Source organism: Sus scrofa, chromosome 1 (genome assembly GCF_054392235.1).
Source record: "Sus scrofa isolate SSC_HxYL_T2T_F1_AM1 chromosome 1, Sscrofa_HxYL_maternal_Yorkshire_Landrace_v2.0, whole genome shotgun sequence".
In the NCBI taxonomy this organism is placed as follows: Eukaryota; Metazoa; Chordata; class Mammalia; order Artiodactyla; family Suidae; genus Sus; species Sus scrofa.
This window is the reverse complement of record NC_139383.1, coordinates 250292422-250308965: the sequence shown is the minus strand read 5'-3', so window position 1 is coordinate 250308965 and position 16544 is coordinate 250292422. Positions and strand designations below refer to the sequence as shown.

Below are 16544 nucleotides of genomic sequence, written 5' to 3'. Positions count from 1 at the left end.
CACTCTCAACCCCTCATTGGCGCCCCTCCAGCAGTCCTGGAGTGTCAGTGTTGTTAGCATTGCCACGTTATGGCAGACAGGGTACATTTCTTGCTCAAAGCAATAGAGCTGGTACCAGATGGAACAAGGCTGGTGAGCCGCAGTTCAGTGCTCCCTTGGAACAGTCTATATTGTCCCTGTCTATATAGGCTCTATATATGGTCCACATCTCATCTGATTCTCACAAGGAGGACTGGCTCCTTTCCCCTGGAGAAGAGAAGGGAGCCAGGGTCCCTGAGAGTGAGCAGAAGAGCCAGGACAAGAACCTGAGTCCCCAGCCCATGGCCCAGGGTACAGAAAGGGATCCTGTGCTTTATGCCCCTACACGCCCTCATGTATGCTGGGCTATGCCTGTGTAGGGTTCCCCTGGCATCAGCTTTTACAGCAACTGGATGGGGAGAAGGGAGAGGCATCCACTTACTCAGGAATTAATTTTCCCCATTTTAAAAATGAAGATGGAGTTCCTGTCGTGGTGCAGCAGAAACAAATCCAACTAGGAACCATGAGGTTGCAGGTTCGATCCCTGGCCTTGCTCAGAGGGTTAAGCATCTGGCGTTGCAGTGAGCTGTGATCTGGCGTTGCTGTGGCTCTGGCGTAGGCTGGCAGCAACAGCTCTGATTAGATCCCCTAACCTGGGAACCTCCATGTGCCGCAAGTGTGGCCCTAAAAAGACATAAAATAAAATAAAAATGAAGGTAATTGAGGCCAAGAGAGGGAAGTAACTTGCCTCAAGTCACAGTGAATAGGAGACACAACTGGGAGCAGAAGCCAACGCTCCCACTATCCTTCAAATCAGCCTGTTTTTTACTTCATCAAAGCAAACTCCTCTGCATTGCTTATCATTACAACTGACAACTGTCTGTTGTCAGAGCTGGAAGGAATCCAACCAAGTCTTGCACTCCCTCCACTTCGCACCAGGCTTTAGACCTCCATATTGCTTTGGGGGAGCATTTTATATTCATTTATATTCCTCAGCGCTTACTGAGTGCCTATGATGTGCCAAGCACAGGGATCAGAAAGATGAATGGGGGACCAAGATAGAACTACATCAAGTTTGATAAAATACTGCAAGTTCCCTGGTAGATCTCCATCAAGTCTGAGAGGCACAATGGATGAAGTGGTCACATCTTCCAAGGTCGGTGGTTAAGTTGCCCACTGAATCTTGATCCTGCTGAATAGCATTGAGAACTATGTCTAGATACTCATGTTGCAACAGAAGAAAGAGTGGGGGGAAAACTGTAATTGCAATGTATACATGTAAGGATAACCTGACCCCCTTGCTGTACAGTGGGAAAATAAAAAATAAATAAATAAATAAAAAAATAAAATAAAATAAAATAAAATGATAAAGGGGTAGACGGGAAAGTACAGGAAGCTTTAGGAGTAATAATCCTCTCAAGGGAGGCTTCTGCCTGGGTCACTAGGAGGCCCCCAAGCTACCTGGACTGGTTGGTACTAATAAGGCAGGAGGATGGCTTGTCAGGGTGTTGAGAGTTGAGTCTGGCAGGGCCTCACCCAGGAGGTGGGGAGCACAGGTTCCGGGCCAGACTGCCAGTTCAGTCCCACTTTCGCCCATGGACAGGGGTCATCTTACCCACGTCTCTAGGCTGTGGCATGGGGATGGTAACAGCACCTGCCTCCCCTGGCTGTTGGTGACATTATGGCAGTTAGTAAGGCTGTAGAGCAGTGCCTGGCACACAATAAGCACCATGGAAGTATCAGCTTTGATTCCTAAGGGCTTATAAGTCATGTCAGGGAGTTTAACCTGAGAGCAGGGTTCTAGGCAGATGCTGGGACAAGCTCTGGGATGACGCTGCATGAGATGCCGCCCTGGAGGAGCTAGAGGAACCGGAGGGCCTGAGGGAGGGCATTGCAAGACGCCCGATGATTGTGCTGAGGGCTGGGCAAGAGGCAGGGCAAGGTGGATGGTGAGGAAGTAGCTGGCTGGGCTAGGGGCAGCGCATGGACAGAGGTGAAAATTGCTGGCTTGAATGGTTGAGGAAAGCAACACCTTTCCCCAAGATGTTTAGGGGGAAGAGGATGAAATTGATTTGGGGTGTGTATGCCAAGTTCCAGGTGCCTGTTAGAGAGGTCTTCTTTGAGAATGCTGTATAAGTGATTTCCCCAAGAAGGGATGTTTTCTGCTTTTAAACATGTTACTCCCCCTCCACTCCCCTCCCCAGCACATGGAACTGTCTTAACTTGGATGCTGCAACTCAGATTTCATTAAGTGGAGAGAGCTTCAGTGGCAGATTTACAGGACTTGAGAGCCAGTTTGGCTCTCAGCTATAAATAGTGCAGATATAGGAGTCATCTGAGGTATCATCATGGGCAAAGAGAGGTGGGGATCCTTGGCCCCTCCCTGACACCCCCTTCACCCCAATGCCCCACTCTCTGTTAAGGGCCCATTGCACAGGGTGGGAAGGACCCAAGATGTACCACTCAGGATGGTTCTAGGCAGGCCACCTGTCTGACCCTTGGCCTAGGGAACTAAATGTCTCCCAAGAAGAAGCCCACCTGCCTCACAAGCCGCCAAAGCCCAGCCCTGCTGACCAGGCCATGGGCCAGGAGCCAGCACAGAGGCAGGTCAGGGTGAGAAGGAAGCCAGAGAGGCCTGCTCCCTTCTGCACAGCGCTTGCCCCTGGCCCGCCAGCCTGCAGCAAGCAGACGCCTTAACAACCACAGTGGCTGGGCAGGAGCCAGCAGGAGGCCTTTATGACAAACATACACAGTTGGAAAACATGGAAGCTTGTCTGTTTCATCAGAGCATCAAGAGCATGATGAAAATACTCTGCTGGAAAGAAATTCAGGATTTCTCTTTTGCAGGAGGATGCTTAAAGCACTATCAGAATCAGGAGCATTTCTTTCATCTAAATTAGCAGATGGGTATAAATTTGGTTTTAAAAAGCTAGAAATCCCACTTCACCAACAGGCACTCTGAATGTCACATGCAGCTGCTCAGAAGCCTCTGCTCTAATTCCTTCTGTGGGAAACCCCAAGGGAACAGCTAAACAGTTCCCTGGGGTAACCAGAGGCCTGCTTTCATCACTTGTCATTCCTGTCCAGGAAACTGCCACAGTCCTGCTTCCCACTTGCTTTCATCACCAAACTCCTGAGCTTGGCATTAAAGGCCTTTAATTCTAAGCAATCTTGAGAAATAAAAATGGAACTGGAGGAATCACAGTCCCCAACTTCAGACTATACAACAAAGCTATAGCCATTAAAACAGTATGATACTGGAGCAAAAACAATTATACATCAGTGGAAAAAAATAGAAAGCTCAGCAATAAGCCCATGCACTTATGGTCAATTCATCTGACAAAGGATGCAAGGTGGAGAAAAGACAGCCTCTTTAATAAGTGGTACTGGGAAAACTGGACAGCTACGTGGAAAAGAATGAAATTGTAACATTCTTTTACACCACCCACAAAAATAAACTCAAAATGGATTAAAGACCCAAATGTAAGACCAGATACTATAAAACTCTTAAAAGGAAAATATAGGCCAAACACTCTTTGACATAAATCGTAGCAATAATTTTTTGGATCCACCTCCCAGAGTAATGAAAATAAAAACAAACAAACAGGACAGAATTAAACTTAAATGCTTTTGCACAGCAAAGGAAACCATTAAAACAGCGAAAATGGGAGAAAATCTTTGCAAACAAAGCAACGGACAAGGGATTAATCTCCAAAATATACAAATATCTCCTTCAGCTTTATATATAAAAAAAAATCAAAAAATGGTCAGACGATCTAAAAGGCATTTCTCCAAAGAAGATATACATATAGCCAAAAAGCACATGAAAAGATGCTCAATATCACTAATTATTAGAGAAATGTAAGTCAAAAATACAGTGAAGTATCACCCCACACAAGTCAGAATGGCCATCATCACAAAGTCTACAAACAATAAATGCTGGAGAGGTTGTAGTGAAAAGGGAACCGTCCTACACTATTGGTGGGCATGTAAATTGGTGCAACCACTATGGAGAACAGTGTGAAATTTCCATAAAAAACTAAATATAGGAGTTCCCATTGTGGTGCAGCTGAAATTAATCCGACTAGTAACCATGAGGTTGCAGGTTCAATCCCTGGCCTTGTTCAGTGGGTTAAAGATCCAGCATTGCTTTGAGCTGTAGTGTAGGTTGCTCAGATGCCACGTTGCTGTGGCTGTGGTATAGGCCGGTAGCTACAGCCCTGATTCAGGCCCTAGCCTGGAAACCTCCATATGCTGTGGGTGTGGCCTTAAAATGCCAAAAGAACAAGCAAACAAAAAAACAAAAAAAACCACGTAAGTATAGATCTACCAACTACCATATCCAGCAATCCCATGTATTGGCATATATCTGGAGAAAACCATAATTTGAAAAGATATACGTGCACCCTAATGTTCATTGCAGTACTATTTACAACAGCCAAGACACAGAAACAAATTAAATGTCCATCAACAAAGGAATGGATAAAGAAGATGTGGTACATATATACAATGGGATATTATTATCAGCCACAAAAAAGAATGAAGTAATACCATTTGCAGCAACATGGGTGGACCTAGAGATTATCATAAGTGAAGTAAATCCACACAGAGAAAGACAAACATCATATAACAGCACCAATATCTGGACTCTAATAAAAACGATACAAATAGATTTACAACACAGCAACAGACTCTAAAACCAAACTTATGGCTGCCATAGGTGAAATGCTGGGGGGCAGGGGTAAGCGGGGAGGTTAGGATTGGCATATATATTCTACTATATACGTAACTGATAAGTAACAAGGACCTGCTGTAAAGCACAGGGAAATTTACTTAATACTCTGCATTAGCCTATATGGGAAAAGAATCTGGAAAAGAATGAGAAATATATATATATATATATATATATACATATATATATACATAAACTGACTCACTTTGCTGTACACTTGAAACTAACAAAGCTCTAAGTCAACTATACTTCAATAAAACTTAAATAAAAGCCTTTGGCTCACATCTTGCCACACCCACCCAGCCCAATCCCAAGCTCACCCCATACACCTGTTTATCAATCCCACCTTTACCGATGCTGTTACCTCTGCTGTTCTGTCCCTTCTCTGTGAGTTTCTGTTTTCCCTTCCATGTCTAACTCTCTGTAATAGTTCCCCAGTCCTTTTGGACATTTCTGTCTCTCCTCTCCTGCACCCTGGGTCCCACAACCTCGCCTTTGCCAGCAGCCCCACAGGAATGCCTCCTGACCTCCCGCACAGCCTATCTCCACAGCTCCTAGCAATGCCAGATCCTTAAACCCACCAAGGCCAGAGATTGAACCTGCATCCTCATGGATGCCAGTCAGATTCATTTCCAATGAGCCACGATGGGAACTCCCTACTTCTTCCTTTCAAGGCTGACTCAAACCCATCCCCACCACAGGGATGCTTGGCATAACTGGCTTCCATCCTCACAAATCATTTGCTTGCTTTGTCTGGATATAGTGTGCAGCCTTCTTGAATTGGGGGGCATGACTTTGAGTCTCTTCTCCTCTAAAATGTTGGAAAAGTTCTTGATTCAAGGGACTAGCTTTCCGCTACCCCCTGATGTCACCTCCACAGTCCTGGGTCCACAAAAGGTGGTCCCAACGTGCTTGCTGTGACTAACAATGGGTGTGACATGGAGCCACTGCCTAGAAGAACAGGCCCTCCCAGGCCTCAGCTTCTCCATAAAATAACTGGAGGGAGAAGGCTGAAGTCCTGTCTGGCTCTGGCGCACTAGGCTCTCAGCAAGGCCTTGCTGATAGAAAGCAGGCCTGGATTTTTGAATCACAGACTCTCATCAAGCCCTCAAGGGCCATTCTGTCTAGCCTCCAGCTGATCCTGGAGTGCCCCCCTACAGCACCTCTGATCTCTAGTCATCTGGAAACTTCTGTCCTCAGAAAGCAGCTCTCCAAACTCTCTTGCCACTGAAAGACCAAAGCTGGATTAGCCCTGAGATAGGCATTGAGGAACACCGAAGAGGCTTCATCCAAGTGGGGAGAAAAAGCATGCGGTAACCACCTATCAGAATAGGACTCAAGGTTTTGAAGTGCTGGTTCTGCAGCCAAATTCCAGCTGGGGCAAGAGTCTAGATTGCGGGCCTGCCTCAACCGTTCAGTGTAGCTGTCGCCTCTGTTACACTGTCATTATTACTATTAATTATTCTTGGTTTGTGTTTGCTCTTGTTTTCTTTCAAATAAGGACACTTCAGATAAACCAGTGAAACCGAGCAGGACCCTGCGGAGTTCTTGGGCGCAAAACCCCATTTCTCTATTGTAGGAAACAGGCTTCATTCGGCTTCCGTGACCTTCCCTGTGTTCCAAAGGACAGGTTCAAACAGTTGCTCATCAGCGAAAGGAGGTGATGCGGAGACCAGGAAGGAACAGTCAGGAAACAATAGCGCAGCCACGGGGCTGGGCCCCATTTCCTCCTCAGGGGCTACACGCAACATCATCTTTGAACTCTTCTGCTCAAAGATGTTGAAGAGATCTGCTCAAAGATCTGCAGACTCAAATGCCAACAAGTGGAAGTAACACTCCAGAGAGAAGGCCTTCCAGAAATAAGGCGCAATAGCCTCAAGGACCGCCAGCACCCAGCTAAGGATGGCCTGACACCAGCTTTGAAGAAGAACGCAAGCTGGATCCTTCTCTGTGGCCCTGTTTTCTGTTCCTAAAACTACAGGACCACTTCCTATTCTCTCCCAAAGGGGAGCTCCGACTTCAGGGCATTAACATGCTGCGGTCTCCCTTTAACTTGGCCAAACGATAAAAGCTACTTCCCCCCAAACTCTGTGTCCACGTTTCTATTCGGCACCGGTGGATAGAGGCTGAGCTTTGGCAACACCGGGATACCTGGTGTGGTTTTGTCGTTGTGTTTGCTCTAGAAAAAAGTGGCAGCTGGAGTCAACAATGAATAAATAGCCTCTGGGCTATGATATCCTTAAGAGCCGAAACCTATACCTTCAAACCCAGTGCCCTATAGGACTCTGACAAGTGTTTGCTTAACCAAGTACCTCATTCTAAAGCGTGTGTTGCAGGTGTAACTCTGTGGTCATCTATGCGTAGGTTCTGTGAGTACCTGCCTCGTGAATACACACCCCCACACGTACCCCCATTCTTCCAGGCTTTTCCTGTATTAACTCAGTCTCAGATTCATCACGAGGACGTGACATAACCTCAACTTTTGGGATGTGCTTTTAGTATTACGCTCCTTGCATTTTACTGAGTGTTAGAAACAAACAAAAAGAAAACACATTTAGAGCAGGCTTGAGTTTGATGAAACACTCACTGAAGACACTGTCCTTTAGGAACATAGGTCTTTCATAATTCAATCCTAAAAAGAGGCTTTCTTCTTTTTATTTATTTATTTTTTTGGTCTTTTTGCCTTTTCTTGGGCTGTTCCTGTGGCATATGGAGGTTCCCCAGCTAGGGGTCTAATTGGAGCTGTAGCTGTCGGCCTACACCAGAGCCACAGCAACGCGGGATCCAAGCCGCGTCTGCGATCTACACCACAGCTCATGGCAACGCTGGATCCTTAACCCACTGAGCAAGGCCAGGGGTCAAACCTGCAACCTCATGGTTCCTAGTCAGATTCGTTAACCACTGCACCACAATGGGAACTCTGGCTTTTGTCTTTTTAAAAACACTCCCGTGCTTCCTTCTCTTCTGCAATAAGAATAATGGAGCTTGGCTTGCCTTCCTCCTGCGGGGAGTCTCGGGAACTCACAGCTGACTGTGATGATTAACTAGGTTAGCAGACCTACTCCCTTTCTTGTTTTCCTTCTCTTCTCTTCCTAATCCCTCATCCGATATATTCCTCTTCAGACATGCCATCAAGTTCTTTCACAGCCAGAGGAATACATGGGGTAAATAACTACCCACAGAGCTTGAGAACAACTGGCATCTGGAAGTAAGCCAGTGGCTGTTTTCCCTTTGCGTTCAACTGACTTGTATGTATTTCTATTTGGTGTTTACCCATAAGAAAGACTGTGACATGTTCTTTCTTTTCTTTTTTGAAAAAAGTTTAAACTATGCCTTTAACTGATATTAAGGAATGTAACCTGTTTACTACAAAGTCAACATTTTCAACCTCTACTTTAAAAGCAACGTGAAGTCTCTTAGGCTTGGGGCATGGGTAGTAAGCTGATTGGTGGTTTTGGGATCTGGCCCTTGGGGACTCTGGGTTCCAAAAAAGGATATCAGGAGAAGAAAAGCCTCAAGGTTGGCTTTGTGCCTCCCCTGTTTCATTTCACTAAGCTAACATGCTGAGGGGCTGCCTTGGATCCAGCCCTGTGCTGAGCTGAGGAGGCTGCGGTAAGGCACCTGCAAGTCCCCAGACCCTGGGGCGGGGTCTGGGGAAGAGGCAAGATGCACACACTGAAAGCAAGGGGGAAATGGGGTCAGAATAAAGACGGGGCTTGGGCCCAAGAAGAGGACTCCGCTGGGAAAGGTGGCCGTGGCGTTTTCCCTGCCCTCCTTCCCATGACAGGTGGAAAGAACGACAGGCAGGCAGGTAGGGGGTTGATGGCCACTCACCGAGGTCGTTGTTGTTCATCATTGCGTTGGATGCCCGCAGCCGGGGCCCCTGCTGGGTGAAGTGGTAGCCGAACTTGAGAAGTGTTGCATTTTTTTCCAACATGCTTACGATCTCCATCTCCACTTTGTTGCCCAGGGGCTGGCTCTGTGATCAAGAAGAGAACAACAGTCACCTCTCGTTCCCCGGTGAAGACCTGAACCTTCTGGACTAGCAGAAACCCTGAGTGGTGGGCAGGGATTTTAATAGTTTCCTGCCCCGCCCCCTCCAGGAGGAGGGGAATGAAGTTTGGAGAAGGGTCACAGCCAGGAGTGAAGGAGCTGGGATTCAAACCCAGGGCTGCTGGATGCCAGGGACAGGTATTCCCACCAAGACCTTCTCAAGTCCACAGCAGACCTTCTAGAACATGTGAGCAGGAAGGATTTCCACATCATCTAGTCTCAAGACTTAAAAACCCTACAGACCCGGCTATCCCTCAGACTAATTAAATCAGAATCGCTGTCTGTGATGCTCAGGTGTCTATGGTTTTTCAAACTCCCCAGGTGATCCCAATACACAGCCAGGTTTGCTAACCCGTCATTTAAACTAATCTCTTCAATTTACAAATGAAGAAACTGAGGTTCAGAGAGGGAAGAGGATTTGTCTAAAGTCACACAGTGAGGTGGGACTGCCAGCGTTAGCCTCCTAAAGCCTCATCAGTTCCCTACCCCCAAACCTAGAGTGATCATCTGACAAACATGAAAAGCAAAGGAAAGGAAGGCGTGAAAATACACAGTGCTGGGAGTGATATGTGAGGATATTCACCAGTCTCTTTTATAATAGCGGGGGGGAAAAAAAAAAAGGAAACCAACATTCATCACAAGGGAGTTGCTCCAATAAATAATGGCTCAGCTTTCTAGTGGAACATGGGCAGCTGCACAGGGATAATGTGAATCTTTGGTTCCAGGCCTGGAAAGATGGCCATGACACAATATTGAGGAGACAAAGCCTAGTGACAAAAGAGGTCATGTTTCTATAAAGTTACCTGTATTTCCCCCCCCCCGACATTGAGAAGGCCTGGGAGCATCTGGGGGCGATGGGATTTGGGGCAGTTTTTGTTTCCTTCTTTACATCTCGTATTGTTTGAGTTTGCTGTTGCCACGTATAATATTAAAAGATATTAAAAAGGAAACAATCTTAAAAGGTCTGAAAAGACATGGAAGGCAAACTAACATACTTAATCATTAAAGATACTTATTCTCCCTCGGAACAGGAGCAAGGCAAGGAATTGTCCACTTTCACCCACACTGTCCTGGAGGTCGCAGCCAGAACAAATAAGCAAGAAAAGGAAAGAAAAGGCACCACACTGGAAAAGAAGCAGCAAATCTATTTGGGCACAGATGATCCTATCTGCAAAAATGAAACAGATCACGGGCAAGGAGTGCTCATTTGTGGTTCCTGAGGTGGGGGTGGTGGAGAAGTGGGGAGCAGGGGGGGATAGACGGGCAGGTCAGGGATTTTGAAAGCAAACTTATACTTGGAGTGGACAGGCAGTGGGGCCTTACTGTACAGCACAGGGAACTGTGTGCGATTGGGTCACTTTGCTGTACAACAGAAATTGAAACATTGTAAATCAACTATAAATTAAAAAAACTGTATTTGCAGATGACACAATATTGTATGTAGAAAATCCTAAGGAATCCACAAAATACTATGAGAACACATAAATGAGTTTAGCCAGATCGCAGGGTTTAAGATCAATCTACAAAAATCCAGCTGTGTTTCTATACACTAGCAATAAACAATCCCAAACTGAAACTAAGACAATAATTCCATTGACAACATAGAAATAGTTGGGAATAAATTTAATAAAAAGAAGTAAAGCCTTACACACTGAAAACTATAAAACGGCACTGCACATTAGAGGAGACTTGAACAGGAGTTCCTGTTGTGGCTCAATGGTAAGGAACCCAGCTGGTATCCAGAAGGATGCGAGTTCGATCCCTACCTGGCATGGCCCAGTGGGTTACGGATCTGGCACGGCTGTGGCTGTGGTGTGGGCCAACGGCTACAGCTCCGATTCGACCCCTAGCCTGGGAACCTCCATATGCTGCGGGTGTACCCCAGAAAAGAAAAAAAAATTAATAAAATAAAATAACAGAGACCTGAATCAACGTAAGAACATACCACATTCATGGACCAGAAGATTTATATTGCTAAGATGGCAATATTCCCAAATTGAACAGTAAACAGAACCATGCAAGTGCCTCCAATGACTCTCCACTGCTCATAACTGCTACCAGGTATTGAAAGCTTACTGTGGTCCCAATGCCTTGGGCCTGACTTGCATGGTCTGAGTTCATTCTATAACCCAACAGAATAAGCACTGCCTCCTTCTCGGCCTGACACTCCCGCCCTGCACAGTTTAGTCCTTGCCTTCCCTTCCAAATCTCTCAGTGCTTACTCAGATTGTTTACCCCAGGGGTGGGGGGGTCTGTATCTGGTACCCGGGACAGGCAAAAGTCTTACTTCTAAAATTCACTCTCTCGTACACACCTGTTGATATACCCCTAGTGCTTTAACATCCATCACAAATGTCCTCGCCTCCTGGGGCTTACCCTTGGAAACCTTCTTTCCCCAGACACTCAAGTGGCCCATTTTTTGTCGCTCTCTACTCCCACCAGTCCCTCTATGTTATTCAGTCACCTGCTTCTATAACTCTCTCCCCATCCAGACCTGTGCTGTCTAGTACAGCAGCCACTAGCTGCATGTGGCTCTTTAAATCTTTTTTTTTTTTTTTTTTGGTCTTTCATCTTTTTAGGGCTGCACCCATGGCATACGGAGGTACCCAGGCTAGGGGTTAAATGTGAGCTATAGCTGCTGGCCTACACCACAGCCACAGCAACTTGGGATCCAAGCTGAGTCTGTGACCTACACCACAGCTCACGGCAACACTGGAGAGTGAGGTCAGGGATTGAACCCTAAACCTCATGGTTCCTAGTTGGATTCATTTCTGCTGCGCCACGACGGGAACTCCCACATACAGCTTTTCGAATTAGCATTTTCATTTTCTTTGGATACTCAGAAATGAAATTGCTGAATCATATGGTAGTTCTATTTTTAATTTTTTGAGGAATAGACATACTGTTTTTCATAGTGGTGGCGCCAATTTACATTCCCACCAACAGTGTGCAGGGGTTCCCTTTTCTCCACCACTTGCCACCACTTGTTATTTCTTGTCTTTGTTTTTTTTTTTTTTTTTTTTTGGCCACGCCTGTGGTATGTGGAAGTTCCCAGGTCAGGGAATGAACCCACGCCACAGCAGCGACCTGGGGGACAAGGACAACACCAGATCCTTAACCTGCTGCACCACAAGGAAACTCCTTGTCTTTTTGATCATAGCTGTTCTAACAGGTGTTAAGACAATATCACATTGTGGTTTGATTGCATTTCCCTGATGATTAGAGATGGCGAGCCACTTTTTACATACCCGTTGGCCATCTGCATGTTTTCTTTGAAAAAACGTCTATTCAGATTCTCTGCCCCCCCCTTTTTTTTTTGTCTTTTTGCCTTTTCTAGGGACGCTCCTGCAGCATATGGAAGTTCCCAGGCTAGGGGTCTAATCAGAGCTGTAGCCACCGGCCTACACCAGAGCCACAGCCACGAGGGATCCGAGCCGCGTCTGCGACCTACACCACAGCTCACAGCAACGCCTGATTCTTAACCCACTGAGCAAGGCCAGGGATCGAACCCACAACCTCATGGTTCCTAGTCAGATTCGTTAACCACTGCGCCACGATGGGAACTCCCTCTGCCCCCTTTTTAATTGGATTGGTTGGGTTTTTTAAAACTTTAAATTTGAATAATTCAAATTAAATAAAATTTGTGGCATCTAAAAATTAATGCAAATGAGTGTACGTAGCAACAACAGAAACAGACTCACACATATAAAAAACAAACTAGTGGTTACCAGAGGAGAGAGGAAAGGGGGGAGGGGCAAGATAGGAACAGGGGATTAAGAGATACAGGCAACTATGTAAAAAATAGATAAGCAACAAGGATATATTGTAGAGCATGTAGAATTATAGCCATTACCTTGTAATAACTTTGAATGGAGTATCATCTATAAATATACGGAATCACTATGCTTTACACGTGAACCTAATATTGTAAATCAACTACATTTCAATCAAAAATTAATTGAAATTAGGAGTTCCCGTCGTGGCACAGTGGTTAACGAATCCGACTAGGAACCATGAGGTTGCGGGTTCGGTCCCTGCCCTTGCTCAGTGGGTTAACGATCCGGCGTTGCCCGTGAGCTGTGGTGTAGGTTGCAGACGCGGCTCGGATCCCGCGTTGCTGTGGCTCTGGCGTAGGCCGGTGGCTACAGCTCCGATTCAACCCCTAGCCTGGGAACCTCCATATGCCGCGGGAGTGGCCCAAGAAATAGCAACAATAACAACAACAACAAAAAAAAAGACAAAAGACAAAAAAAAAAAAATTAATTGAAATTAATCAATTAGGGTAGTCTAGGGCTACTGTACACCGTGAGCCCTTGGAAAATGAACAGTCCTCTGTATCTCTAGGTTAAGGTCAAGGAACTGATGCGAATAGAATAAACAGGAACATGTTCAGTGCCCAGAAACATGGGAAGGTTGAGAAGATACATCAGCCCAGCATCCAAAGGGACAAGCCCGGAACCACAGCTGAGACTCTTGATAGAGAATTCCCCCCCAGGTATCATGAGCTCGCTAGAGCTTGTGCAGGTTCAGATGGGGCTGGGACTGCAGACTAGGACAGGCAGAGGGATCATGGTGAGACTCCACCAGCCCATCTGGCATGACTCCTGAAAGTGCTGGGAAGAGCTCAGGCCTGTCCTCAAAGGACCCAGCACAGCCCTGGTTGCTCACCAGCTTGGCCTGGCAGATGGTACAGAACCATCTGAGACCCCTGTAAGGAACTGGTAGGTCCCCCGCTCCTCTCACTTAGCAGGAAGACTGGCCTCTCCTTGATGTCACTTGCTGGGAAAGCTCTGCAAGAACTCAGGATGGACTAGTCTAGAAAGTGCTGCTTTCCCCTGAGTGGAGGGGCTGCCAGTGACTGCAAGGGCCGTTTCTTCAAAGCTGACACTTTGTGCTGATTGGTCCAGAGCACAAAGCACCCCTGACGCAAACTGCCCCATTCAACCGCCCTCTTTCCCTAGGAGGTGGGCAGGGCAGGCAGGAACTGGCACCTCTAGCGTGGGGATGAGTAAACCCAGTCTATATGTTCCTGGAAGCTGGACTGCACTCCCTCTGCTTAAATCAGAGCCAAGGCTTGAGCTGGACCTGGAGCTGGAATGACTTCAGGGGATGCTTCAGACCCACACTCTCAAGCTAGTCCCCACCAGCCCGGGATACATGCAGATGTGTTGGGTGTGTGCCAGAGGACACAGGACTCCATGAGATAATCATGTCATCTACCTGGAGTGTTAATCTTGGACCAAGACCACTATTTTTACAATAAGGAGTAAAATAGAAAATGTGCATACATTTTTTTTTTTAAGGGTTGCAGCTGCGGCATATGGAGGTTCCCAGGCTAGGGGTCGATGTGGAGCTGTACTTGTTGGCCTTCGCCAGAGCCACAGCAACGCCAGATCTGAGCTGTGTCTGCAATCTACACCACAGTTCATGGCAACGCCGGATCCTCAACCCACCGACTGAGGCCAGGGATCAAACCTGCATCCTCATGGATGCTAGTCAGGTTCATTTCCACTGAGCCACAACGGGAACTCCTGCATACATTTTAAGAAGCTTCATACTTGCTTCCTTTTCAGGCCTTCCCTCTTCCAGGGACTCTGAGACGAGAAGGTCTCAATTATTTCCCAAATGAGAGAGGAGGCCTTGGGGACAGAGTCAGGACCGGAAATCTGGTCTCTTACTTACTCTCCAAGTATTTATTATTTATTTACAGATCATTGTGTGCTAGGCATGTCATAAGCACTTTACATAAGCAACGTCAAGGGAGTTCTCTTGTGGCACAGTGGGTTAAGGATCCGGCGTTGTCACTGCAGCAGCTCAGGTCACTGCTGCGGTGTGGGTTTGATCCCTGGCCTGGGAACTCCCATATGCCACAGGTGCACACACTCCCCTACCCCCCATAAAAGCTAAGTCAGTTTCTCCTCCCTATAAACCAACGGAATATGTAGTCTTCTTATAACTTTTATTTTACAGGTGAGGAACATGAAGACTAGAGATATTAAAAAATCACTGAGCTAGTCAGTGGCAGAACCAGGATTTGAACACTAGCAGTTTGCTCAGAGCCTGTGGTAGTTCCCACCTCAATTGGGTGCCTCTGAGAGAGCTCAGAAGGCAAAATAGGGCTGATGAGAGGAGCTATAGGCAGGTGGACTTGCTAAGGGTACAGGTTTGCCATCTAACCATCAACAGTGTCTGGTTAAGGCAGTGGACTGCCCTTCTCTGGAGGTGTGCAAATAGACGGCAGATTGCATCATAAGGGACTCCTAGGGATTGTTAGGAGTGGGGGAAGCTTAGGCTCTGTGACCTTTAAAGCCACTGGAACCTGCATTCTGTGAGTCTATGAATAACTTGCTTGGATGGCATAAAACCTTAGGAGGCAACCTTGACAGCGTGTGAAAGGCAATTAGGAGTCCGTTGGGGAGAGGCTAGAATGGTGGGGGTCATGCAACAGTAGACTCTGGCGGCAGAGCCAGGGAGAGGGGGTAGGGGAAGAACTCTTGCTCCGCCTTCAGATGTGCTTGAGAATTAAAGAAATCATTTGTGGGTAAATGTAGTCTCACTATGAAAAATGCTTTGTGTTTTGTTGTTGTTTTTGTTTGTTTGTTTTGCCTGTTCTAGGGCCACTCCTGCAGCATATGGAGGTTCCCAGGCTGGGGGTCTAATCGGAGCTGTAGCCACCAGCCTATACCACAGCCACAGCAACGCGGGATCCAAGCTGCATCTGCAACCTACACCACAGCTCACGGCGACACCGGATCTTGAACCCACTAAGCAAGGCCAGGAATCGAACCCGCCACCTCATGGTTCCTAGTCGGATTCGTTAACCACTGCGCCACAACAGGAAATCCGAAAAATACTAATGATATGAAAGCGGATGGGGTAAATGAAAGACCTTCTTCACATCATTTATCCCCCTTCCTATCCTCTTCCCACAGAAGAAACTACCATGGCCAGTGGAGTGTATACCTATGTATTGTTTCTATGAAGTACGTAACAAAAATATAGATTTTCCCTTATTTTTAATGTTCGTCCTTAATGGATTCGTACTATATGTATTGTTCTGCAACCTGTCTTTTTTGTTTAATGATTTCTGGAGATATTTCCCTGTCAGCACACAGAGAATTACTTCATTCCTTCCAGCTACTTCATGGATTGCCCTGGTAGCAATGGGTATTTTATTTGCTTCCAGCTTTCCTTGTTACAAACAATGCAGGAGTGTGCTTTGTAGGAGAGGGAGTATTCTTTATCTCTCTCTCTTCTTTTTTTTTAACTCTTTCCAGGGCCACACCCGCAGCATATGGGAGTTTCCAAGCCAGGGATCCAATTGGAGCTGTTGCTGCAGGCCTAAGCCACAGCCACAGCAATGCCAGAGCCCAGCCGCTTCTGCAACCTATACCACATCTCACGGCAACACTGGATCCTTAACCCACTGAGCAAGGCCAGGGATTGAACCCTCATCCTTACAGAGACAACATGGGGTCTTTGACCCACTGGACCACAATGGTATCTCCAGAGGGAGTATTCTTCAGGCTGGCCATGAAGATGCAGGATTGGTGGGTGGAAAGACAAGTGTATTTTGAATTAAAAGTGTGACCGTCCTGCTAAAATGACACAACCCTGACGTGCCCTTCAGGAATGTATGACAGCTCTCGTTCCCTCAGCCTTTACTATGACTGCACGTTATCAAGCTGGGGAGAAGATGAATAGATTCACTACTTAAAAACCAACCAGTGACTCGGGTATA

General features: G+C 46.6%; 1 protein-coding gene across 13 annotated transcripts in view; it reads right to left on the bottom strand.

Annotated features, from left to right (window-relative positions):
* The window catches only part of TMOD1 (tropomodulin 1), a 92455-nt gene that overhangs the window by 2995 nt on the left and 72916 nt on the right, over positions 1-16544 (bottom strand). For 11 of the 13 annotated variants that reach the window (XM_003353588.6, XM_084990690.1, XM_084990640.1 and 8 more), the window contains one exon: positions 8585-8729. In XM_003353588.6, coding sequence (XP_003353636.2) covers positions 8585-8729 — 145 coding nt within the window. Of the gene's footprint in view, positions 1-8048; positions 8730-16544 lie in introns of those variants that run through there. The other 2 variants (XM_084990628.1, XM_084990681.1) reach the window with 1 other exon arrangement.